At 39.6% G+C, this 19,453-nt stretch overlaps 1 protein-coding gene across 5 annotated transcripts in view; it reads right to left on the bottom strand.

Annotated features, from left to right (window-relative positions):
• The window catches only part of Nbeal1 (neurobeachin like 1), a 154,582-nt gene that overhangs the window by 126,011 nt on the left and 9,118 nt on the right, over positions 1–19,453 (bottom strand). For 3 of the 5 annotated variants that reach the window (XM_052749579.1, XM_052749582.1, XM_052749580.1), the window contains exons 3-7: positions 16,614–16,705; positions 16,053–16,214; positions 9,843–9,924; positions 9,064–9,191; positions 1,196–1,278 (exon numbers count right to left, since the gene is read on the bottom strand). In XM_052749579.1, coding sequence (XP_052605539.1) covers positions 1,196–1,278; positions 9,064–9,191; positions 9,843–9,924; positions 16,053–16,214; positions 16,614–16,705 — 547 coding nt within the window. Of the gene's footprint in view, positions 1–1,195; positions 1,279–9,063; positions 9,192–9,842; positions 9,925–16,052; positions 16,215–16,613; positions 16,706–19,453 lie in introns of those variants that run through there. The other 2 variants (XM_052749583.1, XM_052749584.1) reach the window with 2 other exon arrangements.

Raw genomic sequence — 19,453 nt, 5'->3', positions numbered from 1 at the left:
ACAAAGTGCTCCTTTTTTATTTTGTAATTTTTTCTGTATTCTTGAAAGATGGCACTACTTTTCTTTTTTTAAAACAAGGTCCTGGGGTTGGGGATTTAGCTCAGTGGTAGAGCGCTTGCCTAGTAAGCACAAGGCCCTGGGTTCGGTCCTCAGCTCTGGAAAAAAAGAAGAAAAAGAAAAAAAAAAAAAAAAAAGACAAGGTCCTGTGTATCCCAGGTAGGCTTCAAACTTGCTATGTAGCCAAGGATGACCTGATCCTCCTGCCTCTACCTCTCAAGTGTTTACACTACAGGTATGTGCCACCATCCCCACTCATACAGTTATGAATTAAACCTAGTGCATGATAGGTAAGTATCCTACCAACTGAACTATATTCCTACCCCAGCACAATCTTTTTATTTCCAGATTTAGTCATCTTTATCTTGGGTATATGTTTACCTACATGTATGTATGTGCACCATGTATCCACAGAGCCCAGGGAGGCCAGAAAAGGAACAGGAATTACAGGCAGTTAAGAGCACTATATGGTTCTCAACAAAACCAGCGAGCACTCTTAACTACTGTGCCATCTATCCAGCCCCCAGCACAATCATTTTTATAAGAGTGAAAACTAGCACTGTATGGTGGCATGTGCCTATAATGCCAGCACTCAGGATGAGATCAAGTCATCTTCAGCTACAGCAAGTTTGAGGTCAGGCTAAGAGGCATGAAACCCTGCCTCCATATAAAACCAACAGTGAGGGAGAAATCAGGACACATACACAGCCATGCACACATAGAGCAGTCACATCGCTTAATGGGTTGACTGCAAACTGGTTTGCTTTCTGGTTCTAAGGATCAAACAGAAGGTTTGGTGCATGCTAAACACATGCTCTCTGATATGTCTCAAGATTTCTGTTTTTAGCAAAAATTATAAAGTTCTAAAATATGCAATCATTAAAATGCTCAGCTCACCAAAACAACAGATCAGCTCTTCTTAAAAAGAAAATCATGGAGATTAAAAGATTGATTAAAAAATTAATCAAACCAAGAAATATAAGCACAACCAAATACAAATTAACTAACCCAGTGGTTTTGTTCCTTAGCACAAATCTTACAAACTCACAAACTAAATTCAGGTCAGAATCAGAGTAAGAAAAAAGACAGTGGTCAGAGTTGATCAAATCAAAGTCAAGTGAATTAAACTGTTACTTACGATAAAAGAAAGGAACAAACTCCACTGTGAGAGAAGCCGGTTTGTATTTCTGTCTGCTCTTTTCCACAGAACTCAGGATTCGTCTAGCATTAAAAAAAGAAGTCAGGAACAAATTACAGCATGAGCAAGTAGAGGAGGCACAATTGAAAAGACAATTTTAAAACAAATTTAACATTCTGATTTTGGTTTGTACACTGAACAAAACAACTTCAGGACAGGTACAATGTTCAAAGGGTGTTGAAACAACCTAAGTGCTTACCAACTAGAGAACACTTTCTCCTATGCATTGTGATAGCCAAGTTAAGTCCAAATAACTGGGGATAAAAAGAAGCCAGCATTTAAATTTCCAGTCTGCAGAAGCGTTTGCATGGCAGTCCTGGGGAGGTGACAGCTGAGACTAGGACAGAATTACTCGGAAACCACCAGAGCTAGCGACTGGCCTGCGCCTCGCTGAGGTTTTATTCACATACAATGGTCCAGACCTTTAAGTTCCCTCATTTTAAGGATGCAGATCGAGTATAGGAATGAGATTATCTTTTAATGAAAATTCCAGGAGTTTTCACAGATATTTTCTATAAACTTTAACAAGGCCAATACAAAGTATACAGGCTTTTAATAAGAATATTTTAGTGATTTCAGTTCAACACAAAATAAAATTGCTTAGACAGCCACGGGGATAAAGATATTGGAGAATAAAGCCTATTAAAATCAATAATACTTTCAAATAGTGGAATGGTGAAAATTAAGAACTATAATTACAATAAACATTAGGCATTTTTACCATGCCCTGAAAAGTATATTTAATATTATTAAAAACAATGTAAGTGGAAAATATCTGAAACTACCCAGAAATTCTGTATATCTATAGGCTACAGGTGTACACTAGTCTTTCCCCTACTAATAGAAAGTTCTTATTTTTGATTTTGCTTGGTGCTTTCTCAAAATTAGGTTTGGACTATGTATTCACAGCTGAACTACTAACTACCACAGAAACAATGATGTCTTTCTCAAGGTATCATGTGTGATGTTCTCACCGATGTTAATTTTGGTTACCCAGTCAGCTTTATTATAGTGAGCAATACTGTCCAGTATACATTATTAATTTTTCATTTACAATAAGTAATTTTTAGAAAGGCATTTTAAAATATTTACATATTATTATACTACTAATCAGAACTTTCCACTAGACTTATCATCCATTAATGATCTGTGACTAATACAATCTTTACTACGGTACATAAATCAAAATGCTGATTTTCTTTCAACTCCAATACATCTTCTCTGTATTTATTAATTGAAACTTCATAATCTACTACTAATAAGAAATTTAATTTTTTCTTTACTTAGCTACTTAGCACGAGTATGAACTCATAAATTCTTTTTTTTCTTGAGAGTTTACTATTCTTTTCTGTGATTATTTTTGTGCATATATTGTCACATTTGGCAAATAGAGCCTAGGGCACAACTAAACAATTTTTTTTTCTCCATGGACAGGCAATTATACCTATAAACTTACAGTAGAAATGTAACTATACCTATTAACTATACCTATTAAATGTAACAATACCTAGTAAAGTTACAGTAGAATGAACTAATAAACACTTGAATAAACAACTGAATAAACAAACAAGCATTTGTATGCCCCCTCCCCCAACCTGGTGCTAGGATGGAATCTGGTCTCTAGGGAACAGCAGGCAAAGCATTTTACCACTGAGCAAGGGGAGGTTTTATTGTTGCTCTTGTTGCTCTTGGTTTGTTTGTTTTGTTTTATTCTTATACTTTAGTTCCACTGAGTTACTATTTAAGATTCTCCAAGTATAATCAAAATAAAGCTAGCAGATTAATAAAATCAATTTCCGTGAAATAGGAAAACTATCCCTTACATCAAGTAAAAACTCCAGAATGCATAACTGTGCTACTTTAACTCACATTTGTTCTCCTGACTCTTCGGTAAGTGATATACTGACTATAAACCTCCATTTCATTTCACAACCAGTTTAAAGAAAAAATGTAAGCTACTGAGTCCTCTGCATAGGTCCTCCATAATGTTTTTTCTTGTAAGTCTGTGCCTGAATATCTCTATCAAAGTCAAAGACACTGAAGTCTGAATCCCTTCCTTTGCCACTTGCCACCGAGGCAGCTCTATTACTAAAGAATTGGCATATTAGAGAGACTGCAAAGACAGCTTCAAGCCTAATTCCTGATGAAACACCATATACACTTCTGTCACAAATGTCTGCTTTTCTTCTCTGTGTGGCCACCTTACATGTGCACAACTTCCATCACGTGCTACATGACATTATGCTTTTTAAAATTCCCTTTGTTCCAGATTTCAAAAACTGGCCAAGCAGTGGTGGCACAGGCCTTGAATCCCAGCACCCGAGAGGCAGAAGCAGGTGGATCCCTGAGTTCCAGGCCAGCCTGATCTACAGAGTGAGTTCCAGGACAGCCAGGGCTAACAGAGAAACCTGTCTCAAAAAGAAAGATTTCAAAAATTGTTTGTTTCTAACAACTGCTTCACGTAGTTTGTTTTAGGGTTTTTTTTTAAAGCTTTTTTTTTAAGCATTTTTAAAGGTTTGTTTATTTATTTATTATGTATAGAACGTTCTGCCTGCATATATGCCTGCAGACCAGAGGAGGGCACCAGATCTCATTGCAGATGGTTGTGAGCCACCATGTGGGTGCTGGGAATTGAACTCAGGTCCTCTGGAAGAGCAGCCAATGATCTTAACCCCTGAGCCATCTCTCCAGCCCTTGTTTTAGTTTTTTATCAGAGCTACCTTTATACACATCTTGTCTCCTTTTATCATGCTTAAATTCTTTTTGCTCTGATTTTAAGGATTTCTTTTAAAAGCCTCTCTCATATTCAGACTGACAGTTCTTGCTTTATCTGCTTTGGTGCCTATAAAGAAAAAAATCAATGTCACTGTTTCAAAACTTAATAGACTTCCTTAGATTTCATTGCCGAATGTAAAAAGTGGGGAAAAGAGATACTATTTTCTTTGTGAACTCTCTAGCATACAAATCAAGGTAGAGGAAAACTGAGTCATTGGAACTAAAATGATAAATTACTATAAAGCCTGCAATTGAAGAAGTGTTATATGTCCCTGTGCATACTTAAAAGAGTCTTGAGAGACTTGTACAAAAGCAAGAAGCAGTCACGGTTGCTTGCCAAATTACTACTATTTCCACAATCCTCTACTCATGTGGCAGAGCTGAATGTGCCTAATAGCCCATGTCAGGAGACTCAGTCACATGTGACCACAGACCCAGGGATCCAAAGCCTCTTGTTCCTGAGGGCATACATATATACACATGGCAAATATATCTTTTAAATCTTTTTTTTTCCTTAAAAATAAGACAGCTGGACAGTGGTGCTGCACACCTTTAATTCCAGCACTTGGGAGGTAGAGGCAGGCAGCAGATCTTTGTGAATTTGAGGCTAGCCTGGTCTAAAAAAGTGAGTTTCATGACAGTCAAGAATACACAGAGAAATTCTGTCTCAAAAAACAAAACCAAAAAAAAGGACAGACGGCATGAACAAAAAATACACTGTTCATATTCTAAGGGCCTTCTTTGATACTACAGCATAATTTAGCCTATACTGAGAGACACAAAAATCTTTACAGAAGGAAAATTCAAAGAGATTACTCCTAGAAAAACAGACATATTAAAGTTCAATAGAAGAACATAGGAAGTCCTTAGATCCTTCCCCCTGCTACTTAGCCAAAATGTCTTGGCATAATGTGATTAATTTCTAACCTGGATGATGTTTTTAGATGAGATTATTTGGTAAATTTGTGAACTCTGAGTAAAATATATTTTCTTCCGTGAGATGAGCAGCTCTCACTGAATCAGCTGACAATCTGAACAGAAGACAACGATTAACCCTCTGAGCACCAGAAAATTCTCTAGTGGACAGTCTTGGGATTTCATCTGCAGCTTTGGCTTTCCTAAGCGTCTACCTGTCTGTCACTCTTCAAGCTGTATCAATGTTAACTCAGAGCCTGCTCACTCACGCATCAGACTTGGACTTGCCAGTTTTCCTATTATGTGAGCCAATTTTTTTTGAAAATTCATTACTTTCTTGCTCCCTGGCCATTTTGGCAGCTATACTTGGTTAGGGGGGCTGTATGTCCCACACTTAAGGCAGAAGATGGTAGCCCCAAAGATGAATAAGTCTCTGGAGTCAATTAACTCTAGACTCCAATTTGTTATGAAAAGTGGAAAATACATGCCACTATATGGGTAGATTCTGAAAATGACAGGACCAAGAAAAATTAGTTATCCTCACCAACTGCCCAGCTTTGAGGAAATCTAAAATAGAATAACATGCATGTTGGCCAAAACTGTGCCCATCACGACAATAGCAGTAATACTGATTGGGCTCAGCATGCAGAAACTACTACAGAGTATAGAGTTAACACATGGGCCTTCAATGGCCCAAGTGATTTTCATATTACTAGAAGCATGCCAGACAGACTGGTGAAAAGTAAACCAGGAAAGGTTTTCTTTTTTTTCCCGTATTTATTTATTTATTTATTTTAAGATTTATTTATTTATTATATATACAGTATTCTGCCTGCATGTACACATGCACACCAGAAGAGGGCACCAGATCCCATTATAGATGGTTGTGAGCCACCATGTGGGTGCTGGGAATTGAACTCAGGACCTCTGGAAGAGCAGTCAGTGCTCTTAACCTCTGAGCCATCTCTCCAGCCCCCAAAAGGGCTTGCTAGCTTTTTTAAAAAAATTTGATTTAAAAAAAAAAGTCAAATTCCTATAGGCATATATATATTTATTTACACACACACACACACACACACACACTCTGGTTTCTCTTCAGATCGTATAAATCTTTCGCCTTTTACTAAAAACAAAAATTCCTACAGGCATATATTTTATACGTCCTATTAATTCTGTTTCTCTGGAGAACTTTACCTTATTCAAAATATAAAGTAAATAAAGGAAGAAGGGCCAGGTGGCGGTGGCACATGCCTTTAATCCCAGCACTCAGGAGGCAGACCAGGAGGAACTCTGTGAGTTCGAGGCCAGCCTGGTCTACAGACTGAGATCAGGACAGGCTCCAAAACTACACAGAGAAACCCTGCCTCCAAAACCAAACCAAACAAACAAACAAAAAAAGAGGGGAAGAAGGGCGAGTGAGGACTCAGCAGTTACAAATGCCTGGTGCTCTTCCAGAGGACTGGGGTGATTCCCAGCACACAAGAGGGGCTCACAATGATGATCTAGAACTCCAGTTCCAAGGGATCCAATGCCCTCTCTGGCCTCCATAAATACTGCATGCATGGAGTAAACAGACATCCATGTAAGCACAACCCACACACATAAAACTTTTTAAACGTAATACAAAGTATGAGGACAAAACTCTCCTATTAAATAACTGGAGTACACACTGTTGAAGATTTATGGTGACTGTGAACTTGACGAGATATAAAATTACCTTGAAGACCCATCTCTGGGCATGCCAGTGGGGAATGTTCTAGACAGGTTGAGAAGGAAGCCTCCGCCCCCAACTACCAGACTGACTCAAAGTGGGAGAGCAAGCTGAGCACTGGCATCTCCAAACTCTGCTTCATGCCGCAGACACAATGGGACTACCTGCCTCAAGCTCCTGCCACCATGTTTCCCTGCCTGATGAACTACACCCTCACACTGTGAGTCTGATACCCTCCTTCTCTACTTCCCTGTGTCAGATACTTTCTCAAGGCAGAGACACATAACTGAAACAATGCTGCTATTCTTTCTCTAGTTTATATCTCGGTATAGAGGCTGGCTTTTTCTTAAGGATGAATTTTAAAGAGGATTACATACACATTTATGGTTTGGAATACGACCTTTAGAAATGTGTGTGTGTGTGTGTGTGTGTGTGTGTGTGTGTGTGTGTGTGTGTGTGTAGCAGAATAAGTCAAACTAACATTCATAAATTGCCTCATATTACTCTCTTAGCCATTCTCAACAATACACTGTTAATAGTTATATAGTAACCACAGCTGTAGTTGTCAGCCAATCTCTTGAATTTATCCCCCTGAGATTTTGTATCCTTTGTACATCTTTCCCAATCCTATCAGGAATACACACACACATACACACACAGGGTTTTTTTTTCCTTTTTGTACTTCATTGACAATTTCATACAAATTTTCATAGAAATAATATTTGACATGAGAGCATGTGTGGAAATTGGAAACATTTTTCCAGTACTTGATATATTGGGGCCTATACAGGATCAGCTGTTTGCTCACAAATTGAGTCATACATTTTTAGCATTAGAACACAAACATACACTGCAGTAGAAATTTTCATTCAAATTGGTAATGAATCAACTACACCAGTCTCATGCCCATATACTTTAAAATAAATAGTGGTTTTGGGACAGGATCTAATAATATAGCCCAGGCTGGCCTCAAATTCACTATGTAGCTGAGAATAACCTGGAACTTCTGATCCTCCTGCTTCTACCTTCTCAAGTGCCAGGATATATTCTATGTCAATAAAATATATCCTATAGAATACATGAAGTGAACTGTTACATCGTCTATACAAATGTTCTGCTACCATTACCTAATGGTAGCTATTCAAAGTGCAAGTACAGGGGCTGGGGAGATGGCTCAGTTGAGAATGCATTTGCTGGCCAAGTAGGAGGACCTGGGTCCAATCCCCAGCACCCAGATAAAGAAGGCAGCCAATCAGCTGAGGAGATGGCTAAGCAGATAATGGACTTGTCATCAGCCTGACAACCTAAATTCAATCCTCAGAACCCACATGGTGGAGAGAAACAAGTTGTCTTATGACATCCACATGTGCACCCAGATTCATACACACAAATAAAATGGCACACTGTGCCTGCAACCCCAGCACTGAAGAGGAGGACACATGAAGATCCCTGGAGCTTGCTGGTCAGAAAGTCAGAGCCTGTCTCAAAAACTAAGGTGGCCCTTGACAGGCACAGACAGGCAGATCTCTGTGAGTTCAATGTCTACAAAGCAGCTCCAAACCAGCCAAGGATACAAAGTGAGACTCTGCCTCAAAAAAGACATAAAACAGGGTGGAGAGGAGCTGAGAAGACACAGAGTAAGCTACACTGGTTATCAAGCTCCAGGGTTAGCCTGTCTCTAACAGCCCAGTGCTGACCCCAGCCTTTTCTGTGGATTCTGGAGACCAAACTAAAGCTCTTAGCTTGCATACCAGGCATTTTACTAACCGAGTCATCTCCTCAATCTTCCACATGTGGATCTTCTATGCATCTTTCCAGACTGCTTTATATAGAAAGATACTCTTTTAAGATTCACATACAGAAGACACTCTATAAAGACCCACAAATTCACGGCTTTCAAGGTTTTGTTCTGTTAACTTATCACGTGTGTATAACGGGTTGTGCAAGCATGTGTGAATGGAGGCGCACAGTGTGTGCATGAAGATCAAAGGAAAACCTCAGGCATCAATCTTGGTCTTTTCCGTTTTGTTCGAGGGCTCTGTTGGTTTTCTACTACATGTGCCAGGTTAGCCTGCCTGCGACCCTCCAGATATTTCCTGTCTCCACTTCCCATTTCTTCACAAGAACACCATGATTGCAGACACTTATACTCTCACATCAAGCTTTTCCATGAGTTCTAGGGATCTGAACTCAGGTCCTCGAGCATACGTGGCTCACTAAACCCACTGAGCCACCTCATCAGGCCAACAACACTCAGGCTTTACCGAGGCCAGATTGGTAGTGCACGCCTTTGATCTCAGCACTCCAGCGCAGGTTGCTCTCTCCAGCCTTGTCTATGTAAGAAGTTCCAAGCCAGACAAGCTACACAGTTAGACTCAATCTCAACAGCATCATTTATAAGACATACCCTGAAATCCTATGTCTCCAATTCCTATACGGATCATATAAACTTTCACAGAATGCCAATGCATGGATCACAAATTCTTCAACAGATGTCTGATCAGCCATTTCCTTCTCCTTTTTTTTGCTTTTTAACTGAGAATAAAATTTTAAAAAAGTTAAGGACATGCTTTATTTATCAGCTTTCAATAAGTCATTTTTATTTACAAAAGTCTAACTTCCCCTTTGATTCCCTAAGAGTCAGTTAATCATATAGACTAGATACATTCTCTCAGATGTTAAATTCTTCCTGGAATACATTTAAAATAGTCAAACATCTTTGGAAATCATGTAAGATTTATGATAAATTCATACATAAAATAAAACATTAAGTCATTCTTTAAACTATAAAAATTTTTTACATTAAAATAGCAAATAGCTACTTGCTTACTTTTAGAAAATATAGGACTTGGGGCTGGAGAGCTGGCCCAGTGGTTAAGAGCATTCCCCGCACCCACATGGCAGCTCACAATTGTCTGTAACTCCAGTTCCAAAGGAATTAACACCCTCATACAGGTAAATCAATGTACATGAAATAAAAATAAATCATTTTGTTTAAAAAAAGGAAAATATAAGGTTTATAAAATGATCTGTCACCCACTACTAATTTTAATTGTCTTTTCAATTACTATCTCCTTTGAAAACATTTAGCAAAGTCAATTACAACATTAAAAAAAAAATTTTTAAAAAATAGTAAAACCTAGTTAGTCTCAATAAAGCAACAAAAAGGAATGTATTCACACCTACTTGCTGAATATACAGTGTTGTCATGGTAATGACATGATTAATATAAGAGCAAGTCCCAATTTCTTCCACATTTGATAAATTCCTAGGAGATAAAAGGAACAACATTTATTACATATGAGCAATATACTGCTAGTGTATTCAGCTTGCATTTTGAGAACAAATGCTGGCAAATGAAATATCAATGATATTAAAAAAGAAAATGATACACAGGGTATTGCCATTGTACAAGACATATACTAGTACTGTTTTCACTCTACTTTCTGAATTTTAATTCCCTGATTTTGAATTATGTCATATTTTATAAATTGTATCAGAAGTCCATGACCCATGACACAAGGGGCACGGTCATCTTTGAATATTCTAAGAGTATGACATGCCATTACATCCTGTTCAAAGTAGAGAGTCCATAAGTACTTCAATTGTGACATACAGTAAGCTAATTTACAATGCCTAAGTATCTTCTTGGCATTATTTTAAAAGTTAAGCTTATGGCCAGGCGGTGGTAATGTACACCTTTGATCACAGCACTTGGGAGGCAGAGCCAGGAGGATCTCTGAGTTCGAGGGAGCATGGTCTACACAGCGAGATCCAGACAAGCACCAAAAACAACACAGAGAAACCCTGTCTCGAAAAACCACACACACACACAAAAAAAAAAAACCAAAACAAAAAACAAACAACAACAACAAACCCTTAGACTTATTAGTTTTGTTTTGAGACACTGTGACCTATAAAAATTTTCTTCTTAGCCAGGCGGTGGTGGCGCATGCCTTTAATCCCAGCACTCGGGAGGCAAAGGCAGGCAGATCTTTGTGAGTTCAAGGCCAGTCTGGTCTCCAAAGCGAGTTCCAGGAAAGGCACAAAACTACACAGAGAAACCCTGTCTCGAAAAACCAAAAAAAAAAAAAAAAAAAAAAAAAAAAATTTTCTTCTTAGCCAGGTAGTGATGGCACATGCCTTTAATCCCAGCACTCGGGAGGCAGAGCCAGGCGGATCTCTGTGAGTTCGAGGCCAGCCTGGACTACCAAGTAAGTTCCAAGAAAGGCGCAAAGCTACACAGAGAAACCCTGTCTCGAAAAACCAAAAAAAAAAAAAGAAAAAAAGAAAAAATTTTCTTTCTTAAAATCTAATAGATGCTCAGAGAACAGAAGAACTAACAGACTTCACACCTTAAAAAATTAAACTAAGCCAGGCAGCAGTAGCTCACACCTTTAATCCCAGCACTTGGGAGGCAGAGCCAGGTGGATTTCTGTAAGTTCAAGGCCGGCCTGGTCTACAGATCGAGATCCAGGACAGGCACCAAACTACACAGAGAAACCCTGTCTCAAAAAAAAAAAAAAAAAATTAAATTAGCATGACATCTTAGCTGTTTATCCCTTTCTCTAATGCAGAACATTTAAAATTCTGTATAGGGACCAGAGATGGCTCAGTGGTCATGAACACATACTGCTCTTTCGGAGAATCCAAGTCTGGCTCCCCGCACCAACATCAGCTGGCTCACAAGCACCTGTAACTCCAGCTCCAGGAGATCACCTGACACATGTACATACACATTTTAATTTTAAAGTCTGTGTGTAGCTCACAAGGTACTACATATAAATCCTAAGCACATCAAAAATGTTCAATATCATCAGTCATGAAAACTACTTTCAGATTTCAGAAAATAGATTTTGGGAAGGATGTACAAAAACCGAAACCTTCAAGCAGGTAGGAATTTAAATTATAATAGCTACTCTGGAAAACAGTCCGGCAGTTTCTCAAGAGATTAAAAACTCAGCATCCTTGGGGCTCGCAAGACAACACAAAGGGTAAAGGCATCTGCCACTGACAATCTGATTTAAATCCCTAGGACCCAGGAGACAACCGATTCATCCAAACGGGGACACACACACACACACACACACACACACCAAATACACTGTAATCAAAACAAAACTGCATGTCCTTATGAATTGATGAAGTTCTAAAACTGACTGTAGCAAAAATACAATCTTGTTTTATTTTTAAAAATAAATGACGGCTGGGCGGTGGTGGCGCACGCCTTTAATCCCAGCACTTGGGAGGCAGAGCCAGGCGGATCTCTGTGAGTTCGAGGCCAGCCTGGACTACCAAGTGAGTTCCAGGAAAGGCGCAAAGCTACACAGAGAAACCCTGTCTCGAAAAAACCGAAAAAAATAAAAATAAAAATAAATAAAAATAAATGACATTAGCCGGGTGGTGGCGGCGCACGCCTTTAATCCCAGCACTCGGGAGGCAAAGGCAGGCAGATCTTTGTGAGTTCAAGGCCAGTCTGGTCTCCAAAGCGAGTTCCAGGAAAGGCACAAAACTACACAGAGAAACCCTGTCTCGAAAAACCAAAAAAAAAAAAAAAAAAAAAAAAATTTTCTTCTTAGCCAGGTAGTGATGGCACATGCCTTTAATCCCAGCACTCGGGAGGCAGAGCCAGGCGGATCTCTGTGAGTTCGAGGCCAGCCTGGACTACCAAGTGAGTTCCAGGAAAGGCGCAAAGCTACACAGAGAAACCCTGTCTCGAAAAACCCGAAAAAAATAAAAATAAAAATAAATAAAAATAAATGACATTAGCCGGGTGGTGGCGGCGCACGCCTTTAATCCCAGCACTCAGGAGGTAGAGCCAGGCGGATCTCTGTGAGTTCGAGGCCAGCCTGGGCTACCAAGTGAGTTCCAGGAAAGGCGCAAAGCTACACAGAGAAACCCTGTCTCGAAAAACAAAAAATAAATAAATAAATAAGTGACATTGCTAGTCAGTGAATTACATGACATGTGAATTATCTCTCGGCAGTAACATAATAAAATTTACAATTTTCTTTTTTTTTTTTTTTTGGTTTTTCAGGACAGCGTTTCTCTGTGTAAAAGCCTTGGCTCTCTTGGAACAGCTGACCAAACTGGACTTGAACTCTGGGATCCGCCTGTCTCTGCCTCCCAAGTGCTGGGATTAAAGGCGTGCACCACCACCGCCCGGCTTAAGATTACATTTAAAAATTGTATCTGAATTAGTACTGGGAAAAGAGAAAGATCCAAGGGAAAAGGACCTATAGATAAATTTTTATTGTGCTGTTATTTGTTACCATTACAGTCCTACAAATAGCAAGATCACTTCTGTATGTTTAGTAGGGATATCCCCTCTGTAACCCCAGTAGCCTTTAAAACTATGCCTCTGAGGCATACACCAAGCTGTAGGGGACAGCTTACATAAAGCTTCAAAACACTCACATATTAATGGAATGAACTCATCCATTGATAACACCAGCAAACATGGAAACGACCAGTCTGGGCACCTCCTGTGCTTCTGTCCAATCCCATTCTCATGCACTCTCCTCACTCTGAGAACTTCTGTCCAATCCCATTCTCATGCACTCTCCTCACTGAGAACTTCTGTCCAATCCCATTCTCATGCACTCTCCTCACTCTGAGAACTTCTGTCCAATCCCATTCTCATGCACTCTCCTCACTCTGAGAACTTCTGTCCAATCCCATTCTCATGCACTCTCCTCACTCTGAGAACTTCTGTCCAATCCCATTCTCATGCACTCTCCTCACTGAGAACTTCTGTCCAATCCCATTCTCATGCACTCTCCTCACTGAGAACTTCTGTCCAATCCCATTCTCATGCACTCTCCTCACTGAGAACTTCTCTTTTCATCCTTTTCTTCCTTCCCCTCCGCCTGCCTCCCACTCCCCCAAACAAAACAAAACAAAACAAAAATGGATCTAAATAAAGGACTTTCAGTTTCTGACCCAAAATTCAAAGTCTAAGAGTCATCACTGTCAGGTTCACAATTAGAAAAAAACCCAAATGAACTGAAATTTTGGTTTGTTTGAGACAGGGTTCCTCTGTGTAACAACTCTTTTTTCTTATTCTTAACAGATCTAACACAATAGTTGATTCAATATAACACTAAACATATAGAGTAATTATAGCTCAGAGACAAAGTGAAATGAGTTACAGTACTATTGTGTTTTGTCTTCCTTTTACGTGTATGGGTGTTTTGCTTGCATGTGCGTCTGGGTACCACATGAATGTCTAGTCTCTCAGAGGCCAGAAGGCATCACAACCCCTGCAACTGGAGTGGAGCTGCGGGTGCTGGGAATCTAACCTGGATCCTCTTGAAGAGCAGCCATCTCTCCAGCCCCAAAATACAGCAACACTGTTAGAGACACAGGAGGAAAATCTAAGGGCTCTTAGATTGACTGATGACTTTGTAGATGAAAATAGCATAATCCATTGCAGGAGATAAAAAAAAAAAAAGAGACTCATTAAAATAAAAACTTCTGTGCCTCAGTATTAAGGGAATAAAAAAACAACTTGTGCCGGGCGGTGGTGGCGCACGCCTTTAATCCCAGCACTCAGGAGGCAGAGGCAGGCGGATCTCTATAAGTTCGAGGCCAGCCTGGTCTACAGAGCGAGATCCAGGAAAGGCGCAAAGCTACACAGAGAAACCCTGTCTCAAAAAACCTAAAAAAAAAAAAAAACAACTTGCAGACAATGAAAAAAAACATGCACCAACCAGCTGGGGAAAAAAAACAGTATATCAAAATATTCACAGACCTGTAAAAATAAGAAGACAATCCAATTTTAAAATTGGACTTACGTAAGTACTTCATCAAAAATGTTATGAACAGTCTCAAAAAAAAAAGATGTTAAGTATTTTATATCATTAAGGAACAACAATAAAATACTATACTCCTATTGCAATAGCTAAAATCTAAATGATGGCATCATCAACATGAAAACTGGGACTGGAAAAATGGCTCAGCGGTTAAAAGCACTGGCTGCTCTTCCAGAGCACCCAGGTTCAATTCCCAGCACTCACATGGCAGCTCACGACTGTCTGTAACTCCAGTTCCAAGAGATATGGCACCCTCACACAGACATGCAGGCAGGCAAAACACCAATGCACACAAAATAAAAACTGGAAAAATGGGGAAATAACAGGAATCCTCGCTCACTGACTGTGAGAATGTTACAACCATGTGATACAGCATTACTGTTCCTAGGTATCTGTCTACATGGGTTGAAAGGTACCCATATAAAACTTACATAAGTTTTATAAATAACAGTTCCAAACTGGAAGCAACTAAGATGTCCTTCAATATAGGTAAATAAGTAAACAAGCTGTGGTACCTTTGTGTGAAATAATGTTCAGTAATACTGTCTTAGTTTTGTCTCAATTTCTGCAACTCTTCCCCAAGAAGCTCACACCCACGCTTTCCTGTGTGTCAGACAGTGCCATCTACTCAGCAAGGCCTCTAAGGAACTCTCAAAATCATAAAGGTGGAAGTGAGGCGAGGTGGTGTATCCTTTAATCCCATACTCTTGTTTTTTTTTTTTTTTTAGTTTTTTTTTTAAACTTTATTTTAGATGCGTTGGTGTGAAGGTTGTCAAATCCCCTGGAACTGGAGTTACAGATAGTTGTGAGCGGCAATGTGGGTGCTGGGAATTGAACCCAGGTCCTCTGGAAGAGCAGTCAGTGCTCTTAACCGCTGGGCCATCTCTCCAGCCCCTAGTCCCACACTCTGAAGGCAGCAGCAGGTAGATTTCTGTTAAGTTTAAGGCTAGCTTAGTCTACCAAGTGAATTTCAGGCCAGGCAGACTCCATAGTGAGACCCTATCTTAAACAAAGGTTAATATCAAGCACACATCTTCTGGCTTGCACACACACAAATGTATACATTTACAGATGAGAACCATACAGAAAATATTAATTAAATTATCTCTTTCTAAAATAAAAACTTTTGCCACTGTCTTTAAAGTTACACTTAAATTTATTTTTTAAACAACCATTTTATTGCACTTCTCAAATTTTTTTTTGTGTTTGCATGTACATTGCACCAGCCCTTGTGTGCCACAGTGCGGGTGGTCAAAGGACCGAGGTGTAGGCGATCCTTTTCTTTCCTTCCACCACGTCGGTCCAGAAGACTGAATTCAGGCAGTCAAGGCTTGGCAGGAGGTGCCTTTACCCACTGAGCCATCCTGACAGCACACACTGAAAACTCTTGGCTGAGTGTCTCTATAATTAAGTACAGTAATTACGTAAGAAGTTTTCCAGTGTGCTAACAAATCATACTACAAAAGAGACCCACAGTCATTAAAGATTCATACAAACAAATATCACTAACAAGTATTATTATAGGTTTTTTGGTAAGTTGGTAATAATTATGCTAAAATTTTTACTTTTTTATACCAGATACCTGCAAAGAATGATGAAGAATTTGACGAGCAGAATTGACAAGGCTTGTTGTTGTTCCTCTAACCCATCTGCTGTTTTCTGAACACAGTGCAGCAGCTGCGTCCTCAGAACCTGCAGGATATTATCAGGAAGCAGGGATATTCCCGGAGGCACATCATCGACCCTGTCAGATATGGGCAAGGAAATAGTGTTGAAACTTAAGACAGAAATTAGTTAATCAATTAAATGTGATAAAAAATGTCAAGTGTGGCTGACTGTCAAGATTTGCAACTTGAGCCTGAAGTGAGAGCTGTCTTGTGGAGGACGCTATCTTCTACCTGGGAGATCTGGTGCTGAACGGAGGAGCTGGAGTCAGACCACTGAGAGGTAGTCACTCACCACAGCAAAGGGGTTTCTGAGAGCCAGCAAGGCTGCTGGGATCACTGAGCAACATCCGTCAGGAGAACAGGGGCATGCAGCAGCACCAAGACTGTTAGCATAGCCACTGGTCTTATGTCATGAAACCCTTTTGCCAAAACTTAACAGTCTCACCCAATGGTAATAAATGAGTGTTTCTATGTACCTGGTAGGCAGCTTTTCAAAGTCAACATCTAAAAACTGTTCATAACTTAAAACAAAATTGTCCAACCATAGTCTCAGGTAATCTGGATCTTTCTGAAATGAGAAGATGATCACAATATTATTTGTCAGAAAAGCAATGCTTTGACACCTAAGTAACTCCCTAAAGTCAGTTACTAACTAACGAACAGCATTCACAGGACCACAGCTGTGATCTCAGCACTTTACCCCTTCTGTCTCTTAACACTTCTTTACAGCAATCAAATTTCAACAGGTAACTTAGGAGTATAGATACTTAATCATTAAACATCTGAGACAAAGGAATCACTAGGAAAGTATGTTTCCCTAAAATAAAAGTATTACACTATAATCCAGAATCTCAAAGAATGTTTCCAGAACATACAGCAATTGCTGACCTTTCAGAATTTCTTTTTCTCTTACTACACTGGTTCAAAAATAAGCTTATATATTACATCTATAATGTCACAAGAGAAATCACAAGGTAGAAATATTTTAGACAAAGAATAGCATCTATGAGAAATTTTCTAAGACTTATTACTTGCTTTTTATGTTTCAAATTAGATTGTCATTCGTCTATATATTCATTCACTTATCCATTAGGGCTAGAACTACAAAAATACAAGTACCTGGGGTTCTCCTTATTAGTTTCTTTATAAAAAGCAGAGGATTACTTCTTGGTAAAAGTCAGAACAAGACAGTCTCACACACACTATAAAAAATTAATGCATTTCTCTTCATATTTTATTTAGCAATTCTCTAGTATCTAGTTCAAATTCTACGCCAACACTCTAATACTGATCTATATTCTAAGCCCTCGTTCAGACTCTAAAGGTCAGTGCTACCAAGTGTTTGGCAAGCAAAGAATTCTCCTAGAAAACTGAACAGTTACAAAGAAGGAAAGGTACTGTTTCATTTAAGAAGCAAAGCATAATTTTTAAAGTATCCTCTATTTACCTGGACCAGCAGGCATTTTAACCTATTGTCTTATTTATACCTTACAACTATCCAGAAAGGGTTTAGTTTTCCTAATTTTAGAGATTACAAAAGGATAGATATACAACTTGTCCAAAGTCATAAGCTAGAAACTGTTGGCGCTCCAAGGATACATGAACCCAACAGATGCCCATCCTACTACACACGATGGTTGTGAACCACGCATGCAAGCAGGGCTGGAGATTCAGTAGGTTAAAAAGGCAAGGATGGTTCAGTCAGGATCTGTCAAGTCAAGGCTATAAAAAAGTTAACAAACAAAACAATCTCATCCAGCCTGGAAGAATTTATAGATGAACTACACTTTACTATCAAATGATCATAAAAAGAAAGAGCCCTGTATCAGAAACAGCAGTGACTGTATCATTTCTCCTCAGTATAGAACAATAAAAATACAATCACCTGGAGTTCTCCTTACAGGTTTTCTAACAGAGCAGAGGACTAGATCTTAGTCACTCTCATGATTAAGTTCAGTATACTGAAACACCACAGGATGATCTTGGGGTGTTTGTTTGTTGTTTTGTTTTTTGGTTTTTTGAGACAGGGTTTCTCTGTGTAGCTTTGGAGCCTGTCCTGGATCTCACTCTGTAGACCAGGCTGGCCTCGAACTCACAGAGATCCACCTGCCTCTGCCTCCCGAGTGCTGGGATTAAAGGCGTGCGCCACCACCACACAGCTTTTTTTTTTTTTTTTTTAATTTTCCAGTCTTAACTGTAAAAGTAAAGGAGAAGCCAATGGAAGCTAGTGGGAGGAGCAGAGCCAGGGAAGCCCTGCTGAGGTTTTATGGTCACCAAATGCCTAAGGACTCCTTAGTTCTGATCCACCAAGAGCAAAGACGGTACTGCGGACTGTCTCCACCACAGCTGCAGGTTTCCGGGGATGGGAGACAAGGTACTAGGATATTCGCTTTTGTGGATAAAGATTTTTAACGCAGTTAACTCAGCCACCGCCCAGCTGTATGATCTTATCTCCCTATTTGTACATTTACTAGCATAACACACAAATGTGGTGAGCATTCCAAGAGTGCGAGGGCCAATTCAATACCGCCCAGATTAAATCCCGGCATCAGGGGGCAAGGACTAGAAGACTGTTAAGTCTGAGGCCAGTTCGGTCTAATACTGAGTTCCAGGCAAGCCAGAGCTACAGAGCGAGTCCTCATCTCAAAAAAAAAAAAAAAAAAAAAATTTAAACATACCAATAAAATAAAAAGGTAAGATGGCACTAGGCGGTGGTGGCGCATGCCTTTAATCCTAGCACTCAGGAAGCAAAGGCAGGTGGATCTGAGTTCAAGGACAGCCTGTTCTACAGAGCAAGTTACAGGACAGTCAGGGCCACAGAGAAATCCTGTCTTGGAAAACAAACAAAAAAAGATGGTAACTACTCATACCAACAACAAACAAGTAAAATCTATGACCCAATTACCATTTTTCTGAAATTTGAGAGTCGTCTGATACCTGAATCTCAATGGACTCATACAAAACTACTTAGTCTCAACCATCGCACATGCTCTAACAGTGACAAACATGCCATATGCGAACAGCACCAGGGACCAGAGAAATAAAGACTGTCATCACAGATGATGCTGACCTGAGTCAAGGCAGCCACACACAAACCCACACACACACACACACACACACACACACACACACACACACACACACACACACACGTCTTTCTCCAGAGTCTGCGGCAGCGCAGAAAACCCAGTCTTTACTACTAAAATAAGGAACAAGCAGCTGCCTTGATTCCAACAGAGTATACACTGGAGGCATTAGACAACACAACTAGACAAAGGAGAACAAGAAACAGACCTAGCAGAGCATTCATCTCTTT

This window comes from Peromyscus californicus, unplaced genomic scaffold (assembly GCF_007827085.1).
Source record: "Peromyscus californicus insignis strain IS unplaced genomic scaffold, ASM782708v3 Scaffold_21__1_contigs__length_65335640, whole genome shotgun sequence".
Classification (NCBI taxonomy): Eukaryota; Metazoa; Chordata; class Mammalia; order Rodentia; family Cricetidae; genus Peromyscus; species Peromyscus californicus.
Note: the sequence above shows the minus strand (reverse complement) of the source record. Positions and strands in the feature narration are given on the sequence as shown.